At 40.0% G+C, this 21767-nt stretch overlaps 1 protein-coding gene across 2 annotated transcripts in view; it reads right to left on the reverse strand.

Annotated features, from left to right (window-relative positions):
- Positions 1-2395: 2395 nt before the first annotated feature.
- Positions 2396-21767, reverse strand: part of LOC131251595 (nucleobase-ascorbate transporter 12-like) — a 69709-nt gene continuing 50337 nt past the window's right edge. For both annotated transcript variants that reach the window (XM_058252418.1, XM_058252410.1), the window contains one exon: positions 2396-3108. In XM_058252418.1, the coding sequence (XP_058108401.1) occupies positions 2887-3108 (222 nt within the window). In that variant the 3' untranslated portion in view covers positions 2396-2886. The remainder of the gene's footprint in view (positions 3109-21767) is intronic.

Genomic DNA, 21767 nt, shown 5'->3' on the forward strand with positions numbered 1-21767 from the left:
AAAAAATGTACAAGATAATTCCTGTGGGGAGGTATCAAAGTCCACTCTATAGGGTGGGATGATGTGTATAAGACCAAAGAAGAGGGTGGTCATGAAATTTATTTCTCTTGACCTCTTTGGTTAGGCTGGTTTGTTGGAGTAAATTTGGAAGATCATTTCTAAAAAGTAAAACTTGTGGGAATCCTAACTTGAGGTCAAATATATTTAAGAAAAATTCATCTGAGCCCTGAAAATCCATTCAAATGCTACTTGGGCTTTTGAGAAGAATTCTCTTAGTTCACCCTCTTACCTTAGTAAATACAAGCTCTTATTGAGAATGGTGACCCTACCAACTTTTGGTACGATCCATGGTTAAACAATGGCAGCTTACTACCCGGTTTGGTAGGAGGGTGGTTTGTAGTCTTGGCATTTAAAAAAATACCAAAAGTTAGTGCTCTAATTCATAATGGAATTTGAAATGTTCCTCGGTGCCTCTTTCTGGGTATAAGATTTATTAGTATGATTATGAGATTATATGAAAGCCCTATATTGTTGGCAAGCACTCTTTTGCTTCCATCCTAGCTATTTATTGGGCCCCTCCCACCCCTCGTGGTTTGACCAACTTTGGTTTAGAAGCTATAACCCAAGTCATTCCTTTTGTGCTTAGTTTGCCTCTTACAAGAGGTTAAAGGTTAAAGATATGCTCTTTTGCTTTGGTATTATCCCTTTCAATCTTACTGTCGTTATTAAATTTAATGAGCATTTGTTCTTTAAATGTAATTATATTTGTTAAATCTGAAAATGTTTGCATATCAAGCTTGATTTAGGTAATCCAACTAAAACTAATATTTGTTTATATTGTTACCTTTCTTCTCAATTCTATGCCATCTAGGTCCGAGTGCTCTATTAAAGCTAAGCTTTGTTTTTCTATGCTTGTGTAGCAAATTTGAAGAGAACGAAACTCCTGTATTTTCTCTCAGAAAGAAGTTGGCAAGAAAATTCTTCTAAAGCTCATTGTCGAGGATATTAAGAGACCATTTATTTTTTAGGGTTGATAGTGATTTTCCCAATGATATTGTCGCTTATTAAGATATTCCTCTTACAATCCCTCACATTACTTTAAAATAAAATAAAAAATAAAAAATAAAAAAATGACGTTCTTTCCTCTTATAATTCTAGGAGTTGGTATTTTTCCGATTCTCCTCTATCTAACTTTAGCATTCCTTGTTTTTCCCTCTGTTCCTTGGAGCATGCAGGGCTATTATTTCGAAGGCTGGATGGAAGGACAGCTGGTTCTTTTTAAGTTTTTTCTTTTTTTCGTCTTGGCTTGATGAAACATTTTTAAGTTATATTTTAGATGTCAAAGTTAGTACCCAGTTACGATATTAAGAAGATCGTCTTGACCCCTTTTAACTCCCAGTTATGCAAGTTAGCAACAACCTTTCTACATAACAGATAAGCGAGGGAGATGGAGGCGCGCCTTATATTGGGCCTCATGCGCAATTTGTGTCATTAGTTGATTCTCCTACCTTTATATAGGTCCCCTCTTGAGCCCTAAGAATGAGCACTTTCTTTTCCCTTGCCTGAGGTTTGAGCTCGTCTTTCCTTGGCCCAAGGTGTGGGCCTTTCCTTTTTTCTTTTTCTTTTTTTCTTTTTTTTTTTTTTTTTTGGAGGTTTCTTTTCTTTTTTCTTTTTTGTGTTGAGGCTTCAACGTCTCCAGTCTTTGTACTCTTGGGCACTTGCCTTTGGTTGGTAATAAGAGTCTTTTCTTGCCAAAAAAAAAAAAAAGGGTAAACGGAAAAAGCTTAGAAAATATGTTGGATGACAATTGGATTTGAGAGAGAGAGAGAGAGAGAGAGATTTTGGATACATACGTTTCAAGAGATTTTGGATACATACCTTTCAAGACTTGGTAGTACAATGTACCTTTGAATGGCTTTGATTGGAATGAATAAAACAATTGCATTGTGGGTTTATCAAAGAAATTACAAGGGGGAAACGTGGATTGGGACATATTAAAATCTAATCAATTGCGTGAATTGATATGGAATTGCTTTTAAAAAGTAAAACATTCGGATATTACTAATAAAAGCAAAGAAAATCATTCAAGAGTATTATTATTACTTGATTTAGCATTTTTCCCAAGGATAATGCCCTCACAAGCTTTCATGACTCGGTGGATCCACCAAGTCAATGTAGAGCTAAGCGAGTTGCGGAAAACGCCAACGACTTTTGTATAGAAATGATCCAAATCAGCTAGAGCATAAAACACCAAGTCAAGGATCAGCTAGTTCTGTGGCTAATCCAAATCAACTGGGACGCATTGTTAGTCCTTGGGCATTAGGGTTACAGATGGAGAGTATTTAGTTAAACCATGAAGAAAGTGACACAAGATAAGGGAACTTACACCGTAAGAAGAAATAAATAAGTAAAAATCTTTGCTAGTGGTAGTTACTGTACACTGACAACGCCGCCTTAAAATTTTCCAAAGAATCCATCTCATGCCACTTGTTTCCTATGACTCGAGCTACACACATCTTTATATAATTTAGCATTACAACATTGATGATGATCTTTCCAGGCATTGCGGTCCTCAACCACAGGCTATTGTACACAAACTCATTTCCCTAAGATCTCCAGTCCCATGTCAATGGCCAACGGAGAAACATTACAGCCACAGCATCGCTTGCAAGCATATATAGAAAGAGACGGGGTGGGGGGGACAAACAAAAAGAAAAAAAAAAAATTGAAGAAACAAAGGAAACCCAACTTGGACGGTCATTTGCTATGACTCAGAACAACATACATTATCTATGCTTTAGAAATACAACAATGCACAGAACTTTCTCCATATGACCGTCCACGGACATGAGAAAACAATGCTGACACTGCTAGAAGAAGTCCACCTCACAGGCCAACCCATTTCACCCATCGGAAGACTCGCCCAACTCGGAAAGGCAATTCGTAGTCTTTGGCAATGGCTGGCTCTCTCCTTGCCACCTCTGCTTCGGACCAGACATAAACACCACGTTCTTGCCGGCTGCCCGGTACAGTGTTGTCAAGGATTAGAGCAACCAGAAACGCAATGACCATGTGAAAGGACAATACTGTGTTCATGACATAGTTCAGCTGCAATAGAAACAAACATAGAAGCAAGTTACATCCTGTACATAGTACTGACACATGCATCCCCTTCATGTACTTGTTTGCAGGTATGTGTGCAAATCTTTATATTAGCATACATTCACATTCGAGCATGAAAATATGCCTCTGTCCATGTAAATCTTTTATGGATTTCTAATAGAACACTGCATATTTCAGTGTGTTAGTCTTCATATCCATATTGGCATGCCTGCATGTTCATGCAGCGCCTGATCACACATGCATGCATGCATATATGTACATGTGCATGTCTGTATATGCATGCATGTGTGCCTTTGTGCAACTGTATGTCAGGGTGTGTTTGTGAGTTTGTGTGAGCATGCACGCGTGTCTGTATCTACGCATGCTTCTGTATATGTATTGATGCATGTTTCTGTATGTCTGTGTCTGTGTAGAATACATCCCATCGTATTGCAATAGGACCTGGATCTTGGGTTTCTTTCAATTATCCAAAATGTTTATACGATGGGCCTCAACATGATGGGGGGTATCCAAAAAATTAAAACTCTTATATATATATATATATATATATATATATATATATATATATATATATATATATATATATATATTTCAATCCTTTGATCGTTTAGCTCTTTTCCTCTGCACATGGATGGTCCCCTTGAATAATCAAAGGAATGAGATATTTAAATGTGCGACTGTTTTTGGGTGTCCACCCATTGTGAGGACCATCATATAAATGCTGAGGGCATTAGAGTGTCCATTCCAATGGCTAAAGTCACCATATTCAATGGCAATACATCAAGATATATTCTAGCAAATCTCCTATATGTTCGTACATGTGTATCTATATCCATCTGTATCTATACCTATATATCCATATATATCTCTATTCATATCATCATCATTATGATTTAAGCCTCATCCCAACTAACTCAGGTTGGCAACATGAATCCTTTTTTGCATATTGTCCAGATTCATGATGAAAGTTATGGCAAATGTTTTGATGCTGGTTGTTGACATGATGCAAACTTCCTTTATCCGGGCTTGGGACCTGCAATGAGAGGACAAAATTCCCACTATGTAATAGACTATTACATGAGTTGATTGCAATCAAGCGCTACCCAATGGGTCTGGCTCCATGGCTCAATGGTAGACAGGCTCTGTTTCAACACTGAGATCATGGGATCGAGTGCTCATGTTGTGTGGGTGTGGGAGTGAGTGTGTGGTGTGGGGGGTGTGTAAAAAGAATGCACTATCCAATATTATATTGCATAGGTTGATTACATTAAATGAGTTGATTACAATCACTGAGTTACATAGGTTGATTATTACGTAACTCCCATGCACTATCCGATATTATAGTACATAGGTTGATTACCATCAATGATATGTGTGTGTCTCAAGTCCACCCCATTGGACAGGACCACGAGCTATGGTCCACCCAGCAGATAACTTCCAACTTTTCATGTGCTTGCGTCATCAAATCCAATAGGTTGGCCACATCATGAGGATCACCATGCACAGTGATCAACCACATAACTAGTTGAATGGACAACGCTTGTATTCTTCTATTTATCAACAGTTAGATATTGTTGGTGTAGCCCACACAATGAGTAGATGGGGCTGTTTTTTTGCACTAGGTGATCCTCATGGTGGGGCCAAGGAAGGGTTAGATGTTGCACGCACTTAACCAGTCGGAAGTTATCCAACGTGATGTTATCAGAGCACTATCGCTACTATATTATAACACCAGCAGTGTAGCTGTGTTTGGCCAATTTTACCCCTAAACTTAGCCGTGGGAGGGTTGTAAACTTTTGGAGTTCAAGCAACAAGGTTCCATGATGCCCACCATGATAATTGTGTGACATACTATGTGCATGCATAGGTCATGTCCCCCAGTAAGTGATAGTGCTCCTAATTGCATCTAGACACAGAGACGTCCGATCCCTTACAACTACATTGTTCCTTGGTTCCAAAGCACATTCCATAGGCTACCACTTAAATGTAAAACCGATCTGACAAAAATTGACCATTTGATCAATGACCTTTAATATAGACGGCCTAGAGCATTCACACAAATAGTTCCAAGCAACAATTTTCTATTTGTGTTAGGGTTCATCATGGATTGCATGTGATTACGAAGAGTCACTTTCATTGGGCAATCATAACTATCCCATCCAAGGCTTTGAAAAAGGATGGCTATAGAAAAGAGGCCAAATCAAGGATGGATTGGATTATTTGATCAAAGTGATTTCAGCATGGTAGCCCATTAAACATGTTTTGGGCTTAATGTACAGTTCAGATTGATCAATTGAACTGTCCAAAAGAATCAATGCAACTAGGAGCAGTGTTGTCATGTGCGATCACATATTCGCACATCCAGCTGGAAATCGCATATGCGACAATGGCATATGCGATTTCCGCAAATATGTGATCGCATATTCACAATATGCAAGAATATGCCATCATATACAGCATATGCAATTGCATATTCGCCAACGGTCAGAAATCCGTTTTCTGACCGTTGGGAATTTTATTTTCTTTTTTAAATCTATATTTTTTGTCTATAAAATGGGATTCTAAACACCTACATGCACTCAAAGTTCAAACTCTCTCTATCTCTATTTTCTACTCTCTTACACTCTCTGACATAATTCCAAGCCCCAAGCTCCACTCCATCGATATTTCTTTCAAGTTTGAAATTTCAATCAAGGGATAACTACAACTATAAGGATTCAAGAATCAAGAGACAACCAAGCTCCATCCATTGAACTCTTTCTAATTTTTTTCAAGTTTTAAAGATCATAATCATATTCACACACCCACCACTCTATCTTTCTTTCTTAAAGTTTCTTTACATTCAAGAGACTCAACTTACATTACAAGTTGCAAGTTTAATTTATTATAGTTTGAGTTTCTTCCAAGTTATAAGTTCTAACATTTTTGTTTAGTTTGTTACTTTGTTACTTACAAGTTACAAGTTACAAGATACTTGCAATTTACAAGCTTAAGTTACAAGTTACAACAAGTCTACAATATTCTAAACTCAAGACTCAAGGGTCAAGGCAAAAGTGAAGACAAGAAGTAAAGAATTTGTGTTTTTGTAAATTTGTAATTGTGTTTGTGTGTAAATCTCTCTCTCTCTCTCTCTCTCTCTCTCTCTCTCTCTCTCTCTCTTTTACTACAAGTAAAACTCTCTCTCTTTCTCCTTTTCTTTTCCATCTCCCTTTCTACTACTAGTGTAAGTGTAAGTAAGTGTAACTCTCTCTCTCCTTTTCTTTTCCCTCTCCCTTTCTAGTTTCTACTACTAGTAGTATAAGTGTATATAACTCTCTCTCTCTCTCTCTCTCTCTCTCTCTCTCATCTCTTTAGTCTTTAGTCTTTATTTACTTTACTTTAGTTTTTAGTTTACTTTTTAGTACTAGCAAGTAGCAACTTACAATCAATACACACACCACCAACATAATGTCTTCTTCCCAATCTTCCTCTTTGAAACCCAAGTCGAATGACCTTGGTGGGAAGTATCGGCACCATCGTAGTGTTTCAAATAAGACTCATAATATGTGAGTTCCTGCGGCATTGCGCGGCACAAGCAACACCTTGCACATTTACCGGGGTCAAATGCAAAAGCATGTGAAGCCCGCAATGAGTTACATATATGATGCGATGGAGAGGGCGAAAAATAAGATCATGGACCATTTTAACTATGGAGGCTGTGATTATAAGCCAATTATAGATAGAAGATGGGGCAGTCAAATGTCATCTCCATTGTATTCGGCTGCTTACATCCTTAACCCAGCCTATTAATTCACTTCTGCTGATCCAGCAGAAGCACTTACCATGCATATTTTTTGGATTTATTGATTTGTTGGAAAGAATGATTACATATAGAGAAGAATAGGACAAAATCTCAACCTTACTGGACTTCTATACAAAGTGTGCGGGGATATTCTCAAGGGATATCGTCATTAGGCCTTGGACAATGAAATTACCCAGTAAGTAATATGAATGTTAGTCTTACAAATAGTTTTTTTACAATGTAATCTACAAAGTGACTCTAACCTACTTAAATTGTTTTTCTCAGCTGACTGGTGGGCTGCCTATGGAGTGGATCCGGACAGGAAGGATCCAGCTCTAAAGAAATTGGCTATGATGATTCTTAGACTCATGTGTTCTGCCAGTGGTTACAAGTGCAATTGGAGCACGCTCGAGGCGGTAAGTTTAGTAATTGTAAACTTCAAATTTTTAGTGTAAGGCATAAGCTAAATTAATTACCTAAATAGCTAAGCCAAATGCGCTTTATTTCATGCAGATTCATACCCAAAAAAAGGAATCGCCTTGAGCAAAAAAAGCTCAACGACTTGGTTTCGTCCAATACAATAAAAAATTGTAAGAACAATTCCAAACTAGGAAAGAAAAGCCTAGTTTCTTTAACCCTATCTGCTGAGATGAGTTCGATACGGATAACGAGTGGCTCGTAGAGACAGAGGACTCAGTATTTGCTGGAGAAGACCTGACATCGGCGCAAGTTGAAGATGCCGCATACGAATCGACACATGGAGAAGGTACCATTTGAAGGCAAATGATGGGGGAGCCGGGGGGTGAGTAGTAACTGTCAACCCGTTGAAGAAATTGAGGAGATGGAGGAGGAGATGATAATGATCAAGCTAAAGATCCACCATTGGATGTTGATAAAGTATTAGTACATGCAGTTGATAAAGAAACAGAAGAAGAAGAAGAACTGTATGTGGAAGAAGGAGATGACTTGGATGATGATGGTGCTGGTGATCAAATGCCACAATGGCAAATAGATCAATGTATATAGTATATGATTAGATTAATAATAAATAAATAACTTCTTCATTTTGTTTACTTACTAAGTGTGTTGATGTTGATTGTTGACTATACTGTTGAATGTTGAATGTTGATATTTGTTAACCATATTGTAGAATGTTGATGAATGATGACTTAATATTTAATTCATTGCTTAATTGGTTTTATTTTACTTAAATGTATTGCAAGGGCATATAAAATTATTTATCTATTAACTTAGGAAAATCCCCCCTACTTATATTTTATTCAATTTTTTCTTAATTTCTCCCTATTTTCCTGATTTTTTTTTAAAATTTTTTGAAAAAATTTAAATATATATATGCAACCGCATATGTGCATAGGCATATGCAATCGCACACGATCACATATGCGATTTGACAACATTGACTAGGAGCACTATAACGATCAGATTGTCCACGTGAACCAATGCAACTAGGAACACTTTTAACTTATGGTGCTCAAGCAACGCACACGACACATGTTTTTGCTAACACTCCCACCTTTATGGGGACGCCAGTAATGCCCTCAAACCTTTTGAATGACACGTGGGACACTCTGAGCATCAATCAGGACAGTTCATTCAATAGTACCATTGGGACAATGGTACAAGAATCAAGCCATCAGATGATCCTAAACCTTTGAATGGTGCCAATTTGTTACAACCATCCATCGTCTACGAGCCATAGATCACATGGTTAGAATCATCAAACCAAAGTGCTACTTTGGAATCATAAACAATAAAAAGTGGGATCTATCAAATGGATGTTTCCAGATGATGATTGGACCTATTTTATTTCTCCGCTCAATCTGGACTGTCTATTTTCCATGCTATTGATAGGATCTTTAGGATCATCCAATTGGTGTGTTTTTTGCACCATGGCTTGCTCCTAGTAGTATGAATGAATGAACAGTTCAAATCATCAATAGGTCATCTTGAACTGTCCAATGGGTACATGGGATGCAAATTGCTGATGGTCACAAGATCTTCATTTCAACAGAGATTTGTTGGGTACAAATCTGCCACCAATTCTGCCTCATCTCTGATCTCGTGCTACAAGATGATCTAGATTGCAGTGTCCTCGAAATTCCCTTTCTCTCAGCCATCAGTTCGTTACGTGAAAGAGAATCCATTGCAATTTTACTGAGAATTTGGTGTTCCTCCCATTCCAAGCCCACTAAAACAGAAGGAGATAGGAACAGGAATATACATAAGACAATCACCATAAACAGCGCAATTATGCATATGCATACCATTGAAGGCAGCAGCCATGAGAATCAGAGCCTAGATGAACTCACCCACTAACTTGATTCCCAATTCCTGAAGAAAAGGCAAGGCGGAGAAGGAGCTTCTCCACCAAGAGTTCATTGCCAAAAGACTCAAAGCCCATTCCTGCCGAACAGCCAGTGAGGATGAGAACAGGGAATCCAAGACAGAAGACATAAGCTTCTTGCCTCCCTCTAGGAAAATCCCTCGACAGAGGGATAGCCATGAAGAAAATTATGCAAACGCTATGGTTCTTAGGGGAAGAATAGAGAGAACGAGCTCTCAGGATTCAAACAACAAGTACCATGAAAGAACTCTTCCATATTGGATACTTGGAGGCCTTTGAGAAATCACTCAGAGCAGTGCAACTCCGAAAAAAAAAAAAAGATCCTTTGGCACCTAGCTAAGATGCTGATCTTTCAAGATCTCAAAGATCTCCTAGTCAAACTCCAATGCCGGTATCCAGTACCACAGTTGCAGAAAAACATCAAGACCGCGATAAAAGAACAAGAGAAAAACTTTCTACTATGGAAGTCAAACTAGCACTGCATGGAGAGCAGCATACAAAAGAAGGAAAGACATGAAGATCCCACTCAATTCACCACCAAAGCATGGACGGAAGACCAGCCCAACTATTTATCTATCAAGAGGAAATGTTTGCCACTCTAAACGCTATCATGAAGTTCTAACCTCTCATCATCAACCATCAGTTCACCCTGAGAACTCATCCCAATATCAATAAGGAAGCACTTGTGAAGTTTGCTAGTAGTTCAGCCGCTAAAGCCAGAGATATACAACAGTGATGATCCTATCCCTTCTGTGGAACTTCAACAATGAAAATACCAGAAGTTCCGGCAAGAATTGCCGAGAAATGACTGCAATTGACAACCGGGACATCAAAAGGCAAAAGAACAGCTCTAACAGAGAGGTCAAAAACAGGACCGTCATCACCCGGGCCAGTAGCCAACCATTCACAAACCAATGCAGAAGATGACATAAGCCATGAGGTGGACAGATTGTCCACTCACATGGACGATGACATGAGGGACACGGGATGCTCACTTTAGAGACCTATATAAGAAGGCTCTAAAAGGGTCATCATGATCATCATCTAAGCCTTATCCCAATTAATTGTGTTCAGCTACATGAATCTTGTTCCGCCATTCCACTCTATCAAGGGCCATATTTCAGTTAAGCCATAGGTCTTTTCTTAAGATTATCAAGTCTTTTCTTACATGGACGATGACATGAGGGACACGGGATGCTCACTTTAGAGACCTATATAAGAAGGCTCTAAAAGGGTCATCATGATCATCATCTAAGCCTTATCCCAATTAATTGTGTTCAGCTACATGAATCTTGTTCCGCCATTCCACTCTATCAAGGGCCATATTTCAGTTAAGCCATAGGTCTTTTCTTAAGATTATCAAGTCTTTTCTTACTACCTCCATCCACATCCTTTTGGGCCCTCCCCTTGCCATTTTAGACTTCAACTTGTACCAACTTGCACACATAATAAGTTTCACAAGATTAATTCTCTACAAGAGCTCTCTCACTATCCCAAAGTGGCTTGCACTCACATCCTAAGTTACAGTTATGTGCTTGCATTTGATGCAGGACAACTAGCCACTTGCTCTAAAAGCTCGAACTGATAGAGCATGGTGAATCAATCCCTTTATCTCATAGCCTAGGCCCCACATCACATGGGTTAAGACCTCGGCCGAACCCCACTCGTGGGCCTCACTTCACATGGGTTCCGCCTCACACGGGCCGCCCACCTTGAGTGTGCCCTTGCATCCCACAGGCCACCCCACTCGAGCTGGGTGTGAAAATGCCCCCGCATTAATCACCCCTGATGAGTCTCGAACACGAGACCTCCTGCTTTGATACCAATTTGATGAAAGACAACTAACCACTTGCTCTAAAAGCTTGAACTGATAGAACATAGCAAATCAATCCCTTTATCTCATAGCTCAGGCCCCACATCGCATGGGTTAGGACCTCGGTCGAACCCCCCTCATGGGCCCCACTTCACATGGGTTTCGCCTCACACGAGTCACCCGTCTCACACAGGTGGGGCCCACCTAACAAGGGCCACCCACCCCAAGTGTGCCCCTACATCCCACATGCCACCCTACTCAAGCCCAGTGTAAAAATGCCCTTGCATTAACATCCCAAGCTGCTTCTCCTTAAGTTTGGTAAATACCTTTTTTCTTTGGGTACGTTGTAAGTCCTCGCGACCATTATATGTAAATGTGTTGTCATATATATGAATTAAGTGTTCTTGCATCCTTTATGTATCTCTGTAATTCTATATTCCATTTTCTTCTCCAGTTTGCCTTGTTAGTGTACACTTTGTAATTGTGATCTAAAGTACCAATAGTGTGGAACCTTCTAAGTGCAACAGGCTTTATGGTGGTTCCGATGAAGGCCATTAAGTCGATTACATGAGAGAGAAGACATCAGACAGCCCATGTAGCCATTGAGATGCTGCCACCAGATCTTGCATTCAGATTAGCACAACAATATTTGAGTCATAATCACCGTGCCTCCTCTCTTGGTATCAGAGCCATAAATGGTTAACATTGAGAAGACGACAAGAGAAGCATTCTTGCAAGTGCAATTGTTCATAGGACACTGCTTGACTTTCTCAAGCCACTGTCTAGAAACCTTCAGGCAAACCTCCCTATAGATTGGTTCAGTTTTCTCCACAGTCCACATACTACAAAGACCTCGCTCTAGCACCCAAACTAGCTTTCGAGCCGACCTTCCAACCCAAGTCATCCTTTCAGCCCTACATGGCTAGTGGCGCATTCAAACCATTTGCCTTCCCAGGATGTTCCTTAAGTCCATCACCCACTTATTCCATGTTAAAGTTCATCATCGACGACATGGAGATCATAACAAACTACGATATGAGCAGTAATAGTCCACAAAGAAGAAGGCCATATCTAAAGGCCCACACATCAACATGCTCATAAGATCTAGCTCTTTTGAAGAAAAGCCTTTTGAGTCCTTCGATGAGGAAGAACATACACAGGACCCATGCTAGATTCTTTTGATCCAGAAGAAGAGGCACGTGGCAATTGACCTAGCCTATAATGATCAGTTGACCACAATAAAGGGGTTCGATGGCAAGTCTATCTATTCCTAGAGTGTGGATAAGCTAAATTGGACCGGACGAGTTCTTCTTTTCCTTCTACCTTTTATTTGAGTATTGCTCTCCACCTTGTATCTGATGTGTTTCTCTCAATAACCTTAGGGTTATTCCACTCCTTCTGGGAAGTTCTTCAGGGGGACATCATGGCGTTATCTCTAAATTTCATGATAGGAGCTGTCTATCCAAGGAGCTGGGAGCAGCCTTCATCACTTTGATTCCAAAAATCCAGGGTGCAATGGCCTTGAAGGATTTCAGACCGATCAATCTTTTAGGCGGGCCTTACAAAATTTTGGCTAAAATCCTCGCTTCTCGTTTGAAAGGGGTTATGGGTAAGATTATTTCAGACAACCAAAGTGCCTTCATTCCAGGTAGACAAATCATTGACAGTGCTCTGATTGCTTTCGAATGCCTTCACTCAATTCATAAAGCCAAGTCCAAAAGCATCCTATGCAAACTAGATATCGAGAAGGCCTATGATCACGTAGACTGGGAATTTCTTCAGTATATGTTGCAGAAGATGGGTTTTGGTGCTAAATGGCACGGTTGGATTAAGGAATGCGTGGGGACAACTTTCTTCTCTATTCTCTTCAACGGTTCCCCAAAGGATTTTTCGCTAGTTCTAGGGGCCTCCGTCAGGGAGACCCTCTGTCCCCTTTTCTATTCATAATAGTGGGAGAAGCCTTATCCAAGATACTACAAAAAGGTTTAGAAGTTAGTATTATCGGCGATTGTCCTATCAGAGGCATGCCCTTCATATCCCACATTCAGTATGCAGATGACACTCTTCTTTTCTACAAAGCCAATCACGAAAAGGCGAGTAATCTACACACCATTATTCGTTAATTCGAGGCGGTGTCAAGTCTCAGAGTCAACCTGGCTAAATCCACTATCTTTAGTGTTAACATGGAAGAGGCGGAGGTCTCCGAGTTCGCTGACCTCTTCAACTGTTCGATTGGTTCTCTTCCCACTACGTTTGTTGGTCTCCCTCTTTGCATGGGTAAGCCTCCAAAATTTCTGTGGGATACAGTCATAGATAGATTCAATAAATACCTCGCCTCTTGGAAATGCAAATGTCTATCCATAGGGGGTCGTCTCACCATGATCAAAGCGGTCCTCTCCAGCTTGCCGCTATACTTTGTCTTTATTTAAATGTCCGAAATCAATCCTGGATAAGCTTGAAAGTCTAAGACAGGATTTCCTTTGGTATGGTAAAGGGGACAAGAAAAATTTCCATCTGGTCGACTGAAAAACGGTGTCTTCATACTCGAGATGGTGGTGCTGGTGTCAGAAATCTGAAGTTGATGAACCGGGCCCTCCTTGGTAAATGGACTTGGAGAGTCGGGTTTGAATTCGGATCCCTATGGAATTCCTTGGTAAAATGCAAATATGGTCATTCAGCTGGAGGGTGGTGGATCAGAGATTCCGCAACTTATAGAGCTTCGGTGTTATGGAAAGGAGTGCTAGAGATGAAACAGGTAGTCCTTAATGGGATTCGCTTCTCGGTTGGCAAAGGTAATAATATCTCCTTTTGGGATGATATCTGGGTTGGTGAAGCTCCTTTAAAAGAAGCATTCCCATCCATCTATCGGCTAGCTCCTTATCGGTTCGTCTCGGTTGCAGACAGTTTCTTGTGTGGAACACCCCCTGTCAAAGAAACCTTCATGACAATGAAATCAATGAGCTCGCGGCTCTCCTTTCTCTTCTCAATAGCAACAATCCAGATCGGCGGGATCCCGACAGACCTATATGGCATTATGATAAAAGGGCATCTTCTCAGTCAAATCATTATACAACCACATATACAACAACTTCTATGTCTTGGCAGATCCCTTGTCTGAACAACTTTAGAAATACCGGCTCCCTCCAAAGATTGTGGTTTTCAGCTGGTTGGTTAGTATCAGGAAGGTGCTGACAATAGATAACTTAAGAAAAAGAGGTATGTGCATTCCTAACATCTGCCTCTGTTGTATGGCGGAGGCAGAATTAGTGGATCATCTTTTCATCCACTACCCGCTTATTCATTAGATTTGGACAGCTGTCTTTTCTTAGTTCAATATCTCTTGGGTGCTCCCCTATTCTTCCGGTTGTTTGCTCAAAGCTTGGCATGGAGCAGACTTTGGTAAGCAGAAACATATGGTTGGGAGAATGTCCCTTGCGGCAGTTTGGTGGGCGGTATGGGAAGAGCGTAATGGGAGATGCTTCGAAGGGGAATCTCACGCAGTAGGGTATCTAATCAAAAGAGTCCACTTTCTTATCGTGGAGTGGGCCTCCCATGTTCTGCATTTCAGTATTTGTAATTTGCTTTCTTTTTCGTTTTCTTAGGTGTTTTGGCCCGCTATCTCAGCGGGTCAAATCCCTCTTTTGCAATCCTTTTCTTTTTAATATAATTTTTTGTCCCCTCTTTAAAAATAAAAATAAAAATAAAACTAAAAATAAAAATAAAAAAACAATAGGAAGGGAAAGGATTGGGAGATCTCCACCTTGTCTTTTAATTCGCTGAATGACCTCACTATGCTTCTGGAGCCATTTCATTGGTGCCTTTTTCTAAAGACTATTTGGGGGGATCTTTCTATCTTCCGTGAGGTCTTTGTACTAATTTGAGAGGTAGTTCAAACACCAAAGGAACCTCTGAGGCTACATTCTTTCTCCAATTTCATTCAGTCTGCTAATGGCAACATAAAAAAGCAACACTTAGAAGCAGGAATCAGTGAACCCTGTCACCATTGATCTCACAAGGAACGTTTTGATGGGAAGATGCCTCTATCTTCATCAAAGGCAATCGACATTAGAGAAATAGTCACTCTATGTCCCCTCTCCTTAGTAGCTAGCGTCTCGATAGCTACATAGATTGCTTGACGTCTTCTTCATATAATCAACCTTAACCACAATCGCCATAAACCACGTTGCACACAGAAGGTTCCACACTATTGGTACTTTGGATCATAATTACAAAGTGTACACTAACATGAAAACTGAAGAAGATGGAATATAGAATTATAGGGCCTCAGAAGAAGGGAGGTCAAAACCGAGCACATTCTGGAGGAGATTCAAGCCCTGAATACCAAGGAAGAGGGGAGCTCATTGTCGAAGGCTAAAAAGTCTCATTGTGTCAATTTGTCATTGGATTATACTAAACATCTTAAAGAGGATGAAATCAAATGGACGCAACCCTCGAGGATTGTGTGGCTCAAGAAAGAGGACAAAAACACCAATTTTTTTCATGGCATTGCAAGTGCTAGACCCATAAACAGCAGAATGGTAAGCTAACAAGAAAATAGCAAAAGGTTTGAAGGGAAGGAGCATATTAGCAAAGCTATAGTAAGGTTCTTCAAGGATTTCCTATTGTCTAAAGGGGGGCCCCTGCCCTTGGTTGGACAATCTTCCCCTTGATCACATTTCCCATGTAGAGTCAAAGATGCTCGAGAAACTGATCAACGAGAAAATCTTTGGGTCGACATAAAACGTCAAGCCCTGATGGTTTCCCTATTGTCTTTTTTCAAACTTTCTAGAATGTGGAGAAAAGAGATGTCGTCAATTTTATCTCGAGGTTCTTCAAGAGAACGAAAATGTATTCAGAGTTAGGGGTGTCATTTATTGCCCTCATTTCGAAAAAGGAAGGTGTGGAAAGTTTGAAGGACTTCAAGCCCATAAGTTTAATTGAAAGCCCTTACAAAATTCTAACCAATAGATTTTGTACCTCTCTTTTGAACTTCATTTCCAAAAGTCAAGGGGCAAATCTTCGGAAAAAGAAAAAAAGTCAGGGGGCATTCGTGGCAGACTGACAAATCTTGGACACTGTTGTTCTAGCCCATAAATGCACAGATTCAAGACACAAGGAAGGCAGGAAAGGTGTGGAGTGCAAGTTAGATATTAAAAAGACTTGTGATCACGTTGATTGGAAATTACTTGATTAAACTCTCTTGAAGCATCCATCTTTCTCTGGGGACTGATGACTCAATGGTATGGCACATTAAAAAGTCAAGTCGGTTCTCCAACTGATCTCTCGTCAAGCTTCTAAGGGACCTAGATCTAGCTGCTCTAAAAGCCCATTCCCACCTGTGCGATACGAAACGCACAAGTAGTGGGATATATCCCACATTTTCAATCTGGTGAGCATCTTCAATTTCGATCCTTTTTTTCTGTAAATCATGTCAAGTCATTGTCAAATTATTACAAATCCATGATTTTTCATGTTTTCCATGAAAAATTACGGATTGAGAGCTTCGATTTCGAGAATTGGAGGAGATAGGCCAAGTTTCGAAAAGGTGAAAAAAAAAAAAAATCAAAATTTTCCAATTTCTCACAAATCGGTTGCAATATTTGTGTCCAAACATAAAATCAAACACGTATATAACCTGATCTAGTGATTCTTCTTCTGCTTTTGAATGTACTGCTTGTGTTTCAACACGTCTTCTTACATTTATAAATTATATGAATAAACTTTGAATATATTTGCATCAATTCAGTTACACAGCGCATAAATTAGGAACCCCATACAAAGAAAACCTATTATGCGCACTTGTTTTTTGTAATGCTTTGATTTATTAGTATGTATTGATGTCTTTTTTTTTTAATCATTGAAGTTTCATTGAAAAATTGGACCAATTTCTCAATGTTTCTAACAACAGCGATACATTATGTGATACAACCGATATATCCCATGAGATAACCGATATGTATCTGTATCCCAAGGGTGCGATATGTAACGCGAGACCGATATTTCGAACATTGGATGCAAAATCTATTGACCATCTTTTCATCCATTGTGAGTTCAATCATAAGGTATCGGTATGTGTTCTTCACCTTTTCAACATCGCTTGGGTTATGCTAGAATCCACCACCAACCTTCTCTTTTCTTGGCACAAAGCAAGAAGAGGGAAAGATGGCAAGGAATTTAACCCCCATGGTGGTGATTTGGGCTATTTGTGGGGAAAGGAACAATCGTTGTTTTCGCAATGGAAATGTTCTTGTCAATGTGATCATTAAGAAAGTAAAGGTTGATATTGTAAGTTGGGCATCCGGCATAAAAGATCTAGACGTCAGTGTCTTGTTAGCTCTACTTCGGTTGTAATTCCGCCCTAGTGCCTTGCTTGGGTGGTTTTTTGTTTTAATAGAAGTTTTGTTATCTTTAAATATATATATAATTATAGAGGTATATCAAAGAGATGCAAGAGGAACTACTTGATTCATATATATGAAGGCATTACTTATATATAATGGTCAAGGGAACTCTAACAAAGAACACAGCAGAAAAATCAGAAGAAGATACTAAAGCTTAAGAGAAGAAGCTTGGGATACAAGCAAATAACCCTAACTCAAGATGGGAGAGTAAGCAACCTTGGGATAATGAGAAAGCTTGCATAGAGAACTTCTCTCTTGAATTAGTTATACTTCGCCCTTTCATAGCCTTCTACTTATATAAGACTAGAGTGAGCATCTCATGTCATGGCTTATGTCATCTTCCATAAGAGTGGAGAATCTCTCCACCTCATGGCTTACATTACATCATCTTTCATGCTTTTAGTCACATCTCCCTTCCCAAAGTACACCTCAAGGACACTTGTGGAGGGTCATATGTTCCCACTTTTATGACAAAAGCATGTTGTATAGACTCTAGTGGGTACTCACATCTTCCCACTTTAAGAATAAAGCACACTGTAAAGACACTAGTTTGAGGTCACATCACCCCACTTTAGGGGGACAAAAAACCTCAAGGACAGTAGTTGGGAATTAGGTCATCCCACTTCAACAATTATATGAGGGACACACAAATGGATCGTATTGTCACACTCTAAATAATATTAGATAGTGGGGAATCTCATAAAGATATGGAGGATAATTGAGAAGCCCTTAATAATGTTTTGTTGATGTAGGCATGATGCACATAGTATGATGCAGGAAGGGTGACATCACTCCTGATGCAGGTAGCCTGGTGCAATGAAATTACTATAGGCGTAAGAAGTTCTAGTCCATTATGATCTTGCTATGGGTGTTGATTGTGTAGTTTCTCTACTCTTCCAAGCCGTTTGAATTGTTCTCGTCTCTTGATATCTCGGCAGTTAGCTGCAATCGTTTTCCCTCAAGATTGTCGATGTAAAATTGCATTTAGAAGATGGTTTCTTGGCAAACTTCTTTTTGAAATTACCCTTTATGTGATCGTAGCTACTTACCGTGAACCTCTAGTGGAGGATGAAAGGTCAAAACTTCACGATAGCATTTAAAGCAACAAATGCTTCTTTCCTAACATGAGTAGTCAATTTGGATGTCGATACAGATTCCAATGGCAAACTAAAGGGGATATCCACATTTTCGTTTCCTTTGCATGAAGATTGATTCCCATCCAGTATCAGATATTTTGACTCCTATTACCATTTCTAGAAAGAATAGAGATAGAAATTTCTTTCCCTGCTAATCAAGGGCAACCTTAATGTGCTTCCATGATTGCCGTATTGGGTGCAACCATGCTTTGAAGTTTGGTTGATAGATCCTCGAGGTCCTTGAAGATGGACATCGAGGCTAGAATCTTGGAAATTCTGGGGAAATATAATGCTTTGAGGGTCTTCTGGAAAGTTTCCAAGTATCCGATATAGGAAGCAAGTTCTTCCCTGAGAATAGCACCAGACCCTCAATCTTTCTAAACTCTTAAGTAGTTCCTTTTAAAGTCACTGTGCTTTTAAAATTTAAATAGCATGCTCCAAGATTCATGGTCTTCTAAAGGGGTCTCCCTTTGAGGATTTGAGAATAGGGCAACCAACAGCTTTCTTCTATGATGCTAGACTTTTCATTTCTTGGTCATTTGTTATTTGGCTAGATTAGGTTTGGCTATTTTCTACTGATGTTTTTTTTTTATGGAACAAACCATAGTAGAGAAAATCCCTCTCCCTACCCTTGCCTTCTCTTCAAATCCTAAAGATCAACCGCACAAATGGCTTCGTCAAAGTTTGTTACCTACCACATTTTTTTCTTCCAATTTGTTCATGAGAAACTTCTCGGCTTATCTTAGTGATTGCCTTCTACAAACCACTACCACCATCTCCTGCATGACGAATGCCTTTTGCTTACCGTTGTATCGTCTCCTACCCCTTTTTAGTGGGCTGGTATAGCAGGAACACCAAATAGCCAATAAAATCACACCAAATTCCCTTTCTTGTTACAACAAATGGACTAATGGTTGAGAGAAAGGGAATTACTCGGAGAGCACTATACTCTTGATGATCTAGTAGCATAAGGTCAAAGTTAAGGAAAAGTAGCTCGTGGCGTATATATACTTCTCGTACCTTCAACGAAACGTCGATCTTGTGACCACTCCCTTAGCTAATACTCCTGAATTCTACTAGAGATGCTTCAAAACAAGCTTATTACAGATAAAATTGAATTTTGAACCAAAGTCGAGAAGGGTTGAGTGTTGTGATACGTAGTATCCTTTATGCAAGGTAATGGAGAGTACCGACAACTGTCGAGATAGAGTTGCTCAGTCGATGCATCATCTCGGAGCAAGAAGACTTGAGAATTAACCAAGATGGATCTATGATAGATGATGTCGACATTGTTCATCAATATCACTTTTGTTGCAAATTTATGGGATGTGTAGTTGTAGACCATGCCTTAGAGGAACAGAGCTATCTTCCCAAACTATTTTGTTTTGTGAGAACAATGGTGAAAGGGTTCATCGATTCTTGCTTCTTAACATTGCTTTCTCCAGTCGTCAGCAAACTAAGCTTCTCCAGGGCCGAGCATAGAGCGTCTGGATTCTTCATAGATGATGCTTGCTCTATCTTCTGTTATAAGAGATGGCAGATGCATACAATATTGACTATTAGATCATGATCGATCTTTGCATCAAACGTTTGTGGAGCATGGTTGGTCTATTTAACTTACTGATGAAGTAGATCTAGGTAGTGCCTCACCCTAAGGATGATGACCAAGGGACATATGGGGACACCAAGGACCTTCATTAAGATGAAGGATGTAAATGGTGTGACCTCTGCAACTCATGAGTTGCCAGTACAAGCCATTTGGTTAGCTAGCCGTTTTCATGAGCTGTCAATTCTTATTCCCTACAGGGTCTTCCGACTAAGCTATCGTAACAATCCTCAGATTAGAGATCGCGTCGATGCACTTGTTGTGCCGGCTTGCACTATGGAAGATGTCAGTTTCCACATCCTCTTCAACGCTATGGAGGGCAAGCATCCTCCTCAACTCTATGGAGGACATCGCTTGCATCGACCTTTACTACTTTGGACACAGGGTTTACTGATGGTATCGTTAAGGTTCACCAGACGCCTTTGTTACGGCTCCTAATGGCTTTTCTGCTAGAAAGGTGGAGCCTTTCACATGAGATGTTCCTATTATTCTCTCAATCAACTCTAAAGGCATCGTTAATGGCTTCTCCACCAATGGGGAGAGCCATCCCATGGTTGTAGAAGGTATATAGCATATTAGGGATAAAGACTTATGCCTTCAGGGCAAGTTGACAGCATTGTCTCTCCATTAGATGTAGTCCAAGAGCAAAATCTGATGCATGGTAACAATCCAATGATTTAGGTAGTCTTACATTGCATGTGCTTGTATTCCCATTGTGTAAAGCATTAGGCATGCGTCTCTACTCTCTATAAGGATAACTCACATAGTTTGCTTGTTCTAGGGTCATATCGCAGCTTCCCAGCAGTCATTGGTGCTCTTCTGGCATGTAGAGCCCAATTAGGTCATCAAACAATTTATATTGTACAGGTGGTGGTCTAAGCTTCTTTGGAGGTCATTATCACCCATGCTGAACCATGTGTTGGAGATCATAAGCACTGAGAGCCTTGATGCAGGGAAGGGTCACCTAACGTGAGTTGGCTCAAGACAAGTCAGCTCTCCTAGTGATGTCAAGAGAGGAAGGAACTCGAGCTCGATTTTGTCTTGGTCTTCCTCAATACTAACATAATCATAGGATGATTGCACAACCATGGGCACCGAGGTAAGCTTGTGTAAAACTCCAGGACTCCAAGAAGGTGAATTTTGTTTTTTGGAGTCGCTTTGGAGCAATCCAATCAGCATGGAAGCTACCATGTAGAAGCATGGCATCAAATATTGAGTGAACCACCAGAGGTTGGGAGGTGTTGGTGATCTGGTAGCAACCCTCCAAACTATTGACATGTTGTGGTACTTGCAAGCATATCAAACACCGGCGTGGGTATCAAGACTTGGAGAACCTCCATGAGATATGAATCACGTAGAGATGCTACAAAGCTAGGGTATATATGGAAGTAGACGACACCTTCATCTAATGACAATTGAACTATTCTGATGAGTGCATTTTTGAACTTGTTGTGTCGTTGGTCAAGGATGCATGTGAGATCCCCAACATTGAGCCTTGTCCTCATAAGCGGGACGAGCCCCACTTGTAGGTCACCCAAGTGT

The sequence above is a fragment of the Magnolia sinica genome, chromosome 1 (genome assembly GCF_029962835.1).
Source record: "Magnolia sinica isolate HGM2019 chromosome 1, MsV1, whole genome shotgun sequence".
Lineage (NCBI taxonomy): Eukaryota > Viridiplantae > Streptophyta > Magnoliopsida > Magnoliales > Magnoliaceae > Magnolia > Magnolia sinica.